This window comes from Sesamum indicum, linkage group LG3 (assembly GCF_000512975.1).
Source record: "Sesamum indicum cultivar Zhongzhi No. 13 linkage group LG3, S_indicum_v1.0, whole genome shotgun sequence".
NCBI classification, from domain to species: Eukaryota; Viridiplantae; Streptophyta; class Magnoliopsida; order Lamiales; family Pedaliaceae; genus Sesamum; species Sesamum indicum.
The window spans coordinates 16096742-16101865 of NC_026147.1; the positions used below are offsets into that span (position 1 = coordinate 16096742).

The 5124-nt window shown below is 36.6% G+C and overlaps 1 protein-coding gene across 1 annotated transcript in view; it reads left to right on the forward strand.

The window, feature by feature from the left end:
• Positions 1-4224, forward strand: part of LOC105158554 (auxin-responsive protein IAA9-like) — a 5011-nt gene extending 787 nt beyond the window's left edge. The window contains exons 2-6 of the mRNA XM_011075339.2: positions 454-1110; positions 1224-1450; positions 1523-1664; positions 2746-2807; positions 3851-4224. Of these exons, the coding sequence (XP_011073641.1) occupies positions 539-1110; positions 1224-1450; positions 1523-1664; positions 2746-2807; positions 3851-3888 (1041 nt within the window). The 5' untranslated portion in view covers positions 454-538 and the 3' untranslated portion in view covers positions 3889-4224. The remainder of the gene's footprint in view (positions 1-453; positions 1111-1223; positions 1451-1522; positions 1665-2745; positions 2808-3850) is intronic.

The following is a 5124-nucleotide window of genomic DNA, read 5'->3' on the forward strand; positions in this document are numbered from 1 at the left end:
TTTTGGGGGGTTGTGTTTTTTGGTTTTTTTTTTCCCCCCCCCCCCCCCCTACAAAACCCTCTTCCTATTTTCTTCCATTTGTGTGTGTGTGTGTGCTTGATACGTTTTTATGTTGATTGAAATGCCTGTTGTCATATTAACTTACCGATGCGTGCAATAAGTATCTTCTTGTTTAATGGGTGGCTATGAATACTTGTGCCAACTGTACAAATAATTTTTTTTTAGTTATGCTATTCCTTTTGTTTTTCCTTCTTGAAGTTGTGATGTTCTGATGATCACTGCCTGTTCTGTTCGTGGTTGTGTGCCTAGAACATGACTAGAATTCTTTTTATAGATTTTCTGTAGAATTGCTGTGTTTTAATATTAGTTCTTCTGTGCTATCAGTCAGTTAGTACTATGATATGCTTTGTTGATGGGTTCTGAGCCAGTTTAGCGACTCCCCTGATTTCGCAGATTTATACATTATTGTACGATCCCACGCTTGATATCGCCGCCGCTATTGGGGGTTGAGGGGCAAAGTCAGTGTAATGTTTCCTTGATGGCTTCTTCAGCATCTGCTGACCGTGTTGCTCAGAATGGGTTGGGGTTGAAAGAACGTAATTACTTGGGATTGTCTGATTGTTCGTCGGTAGACAGCTCTGCAGTCTCGAGTGTGCCTGAGGAAAAGAAGAGTAATTTAAATCTGAAGGCGACAGAATTGAGGCTTGGTCTTCCTGGCTCTCAATCCCCCGAACGAGAATCAGACTTTACCCTGCTAAGCCCCAGCAAGCTTGATGAGAAGCAATTGTTTCCACTGATTCCTTCCAAGGATGGAATCTTATTGTCACAGAAGACAGTTGTTTCTGGAAACAAAAGAGGATTCTCAGACACTGTGGATGGATTTTCAGAATCTAAGAGTACCGTGTTTAATGATGGAAGCTGGATGTTTAATCCTGCAGGTTCTGATTCTGGACAAACAAAGTTAGCTGGTAATGCTGGAATTAGTGTAATGCTTTCCAACAGGTCATCTGGGACTCAGCCATCTGTTAAGACTGAGGTTCCTGCAAAAACACCAAAGGAATGCAGTAACAAGATGAATGGTTCTAACACCAACAGCCCACCTGCTTCTAAGTAAGTGCAGAAGCTCCAAAGGAGGATCAATGAGGAAATGATTATGGTCGAACTAGTTCACTTTTAGTATTTGGAGACTTGCAACTGTTTGGGTTTTTTGTTGTTTCTTGCAGGGCACAGGTTGTTGGTTGGCCACCAATCAGATCTTTCAGGAAGAATTCTCTTGCCACAACCTCAAAGAACAATGATGAAGTTGACGGTAAACCGGGTCCTGGTGCTCTTTTTGTCAAGGTCAGTATGGATGGTGCTCCTTATCTGAGAAAGGTGGATCTCAGAACATACTCTACATATCAAGAACTTTCTTCTGCCCTTGAGAAAATGTTCAGCTGTTTTACCTTAGGTAAGGTGCTCTTCGGTTCTAGATTTCTTTAAGTCTTTAACCTTTATGTTCTTAACATTATGCTCGTTGCAGGACAATGTGGACCGCAGGGTGCTCCGAGCAGGGAAATGCTCAGCGAGAGCAAGTTGAGAGATCTTCTGCATGGATCAGAATATGTGTTGACATATGAGGATAAGGACGGTGACTGGATGCTTGTTGGAGACGTCCCGTGGGAGTAAGCTTTCGTTCTTCATTTCATGTCTGTAATTGCTTCGCTTCTATGCATTACTGCTAAAAGAAAGTAGTAAGATAAACAGAATCTGCTTTGTTGTTTTGAGTTTACCAGTATTGATAACCATAGACGAATATTTCATTTTTGAGGTCATCCATGCACCCCGAAATATCTTATCTTCGTAAATTTGTAATTATTGACAAAGTGAGAAACTTTGTGAATTGGACATACAAGCCCCCATTGCCAAAGACACTTGGAAAAAAAGATTCTTCTCAACATTTATGTACAATTCTGTTAATTCTTCCATCCTGCAGTGGTTAGTTTATTTGAATTTTATGGTTTCCATGACAAAGAACTGCTGAGTTGCCCAATATTTCAGACTGAAGTTGAATAAGATGCATAGACCAATTTGAAATCAAACTAAACCTGGACCGGTAAACATTGAGGGACAAGCTAGACAAGAATGATTGCAATCGATGTAGGAACTCAATGATATAAAAGATTGTGCTCTATATAAAATTGTTTTGCTCTATTTCGTTCTATGTATTCTCATCTTCTTGAAAGAGATCAAGCCATGCTGATGTCAAAACATTTTTTAACAATTTAATTCTATTAATTCTTATCAAAACAACACCACATAGCAAAGATTATGAATGAGTTTTTCTTTTCTTTCTTTCTTTTTTTTTTTTTCAATTTCTTGTTACTCTAACTGGACAGTGTATTAAGGAATTTTCTGCTGGTCATAACCATTTTGTTCCTTCTCTTACGGGTTCATAATGTATACCTGAATTGGCTATTTATGCAGCGTATTGCTTTTCAATTTTGTTGTTTCTTTCTTGCTGAAAAACTGAAGAGAACATTGCCTTTTCTAAAATGAATCATTAGAATCTGTAGGCGTCGGTCGTTGATGATTTCTTGCATACTGTCATATGTCTAATTTTATGTGCTTGAAAACGCTGGATCTTACATTCTTGGATGGTTAAGTTACTTGAGTGCAATATGCTCCAATGCTTGATCAACCGGAGATTTTCTACTACACAACATTCTTCAATTTTCATCTAACTGATTCATGCGGCTTTTTTAGGATGTTCATCGACTCGTGCAAGAGGCTCAAAATCATGAAAGGCTCCGATGCTATTGGATTAGGTGAGCAGTTTATTGATGTATGATTGTATGACGTTTGCTTTAATTTTATGATCTTTTATGAACTGCTTTTGTAGCTTGCTTGCTAGATGAAAGCTGCACAGTGGTAAAAGTATTTGTTTTGTGGGAATTCTTATTTGGGGCTAGGCAAAATTGTTATTATGTCTTCTCTATGTAACATATCTCGATGCTCGATAAGTATAAGAATGGACCAATTCCAATACAGAACTGACTGTGTATGCATAAAATTGAATAAAGTGACTATCATCTAGACTAGGACTTTGACCTGCGATATTGTTTTATATCTTGGAAGTAAGAAGAGTATACCACAGTTTATAGGGGCCGTGTTAGTGATATTAGATATGAAATGATTCTTCTTTTAAGTTTTTACACAAGGTAGTAATTTAACATAGTATCAGAGCCCAGAGGTAATCATTCAACATGGTATGAGCGTCACACCGAACAAGAGGTCTTGGCCAAAAAGAAAGAAAGAAAGAAAATCATACTGGTTGCGCCACGCCCGGTGCATGTTTAAGATATTAAGTATTAAATGATTCTTCCTTCTACTAGTATAACCATGGCAATTATAAATAGCCGTAGTAAATAGTTATTGACCACGGCCACGCACTGGTTGTTGGTCGAAGTTTTTGCGAATGTCGCTAAAACATTTGTCATCGTTAATAGCCATGGCAAAAACATTTGTCAGGGCTCATAGCTATGGCAAAAAAAGTTTCCATGATGGATAATCTATGCTTTTGTGACTATGATTATTAATAATAATTTCCCATGATTTTAGTCCGGAAACAATGAAGTTGTAGCCACTAGTAAATTTTCTTCTAGTGTACCTATTAAGAAATCACAAAACAGAAGGGACAACCCCCAACCCAACATTAGTAAAGTGAAACAACTGAAAAATTCAGTGAAATGTTCGTGCTGTTTCTGTTCTAAATATGGGCTTAAATAATGCGAAGCGCCCCCCCGCCCCCCCCCCTTTAAACAATAAATGATAATCAGACAGTTCTTATTTTACATATTCTGGTTTACAGCTCCCAGGGCCGTGGAGAAATCCAAGAACAGGAACTAGCTGTCCGCTGTGGGTGATTGTTTTCTGTTTGCATGGTTGAGAGTGGAAAGATCCATCACAGTGGCTTCTGATCAAGTCCCGTATCATGTTTTCCGGTGCATCTGGTCATTTTATCTCGTTTTGCTTGCATTCTGTGTCTTCTTTCTATATTTTTCATAATCTACGTGTTTGTAGTTGGCCTGCTAGTTATACTGAATGCTTTTGTTTGTGAAGTCCATGTCGTACTATGTATTCATGAATGTGTGTGATCTAATACCTCTGTCATATATGTTGTACTCTTGTTTGAATTGTCGACTACTGCAATTATGTATTGTGTTATTTGTTCCCTGGAACTCATTTGAATTTGAGTTGAAGCACAAACCGGATGCCGTGTGGTTGTCTGAAACTTTAATCTCTATGACAGGTTTGAGCATTCGATAATTGCAACTTGGTTGAAATAATATTGCATTAAATTTCAATAGAAGCGCAAGTAGAATGGCGTACCGTCGTTCGGATGGTAATAACTTAGCTAAAATGTTTGTTTGGCTATTTAGATCGAACTTGCTTGCAGATTCCTTTGTGATATTGAGGTTCGAAAATAAGTTTAGTCGAAGTCCATTTAATTTGAATAATTCGTGACCAAGTCTATTATAATTGAGGGTCGACGAGGTTTGGTTTAGTTGGCGAAGTTGAAATCTCATAGTTATGGTTACGAATTCTATATCTGGAATATTCTACTTAATAGTATTCATTTGTGTTTTTATGGTAGTTTTTGATTAATCCTACATATTTAATATTGATTATTAAGTTTTTTTTTTTTAGAAAAAAGGTATTCCAGTGATTAAGATAATGATTAATTGTGATTGATTTGTTTTTAAAAAGTCTACACAATGGAGGGATTATTTTATTTTATTTTATTTTTGATTGAATTGGTTATAATTATGTTATAAATTTCAATTATTACCAATTGATATATGTCAACTATATGTATAGTTAATTAATAATTATTATTATTGTAGACAAGTAAAAAAATAGAGGGACTACATGTAAATGTATTAAACCTCAAGGAGCGCAACGTAAGTATCCCTATTTGTTATATTATTAGTTCGAATTTGATTAATTTCTATCTGAGTTAATATTTCAATCCACCTTATGCCTCATAGGCTCATAATAATGTAATAATGATGGGTTAGTTTTATAAGTAGGAGTCTGAATAATTACAATGGATTTTGAATAACCTTTTTTCATCTGAAAGTT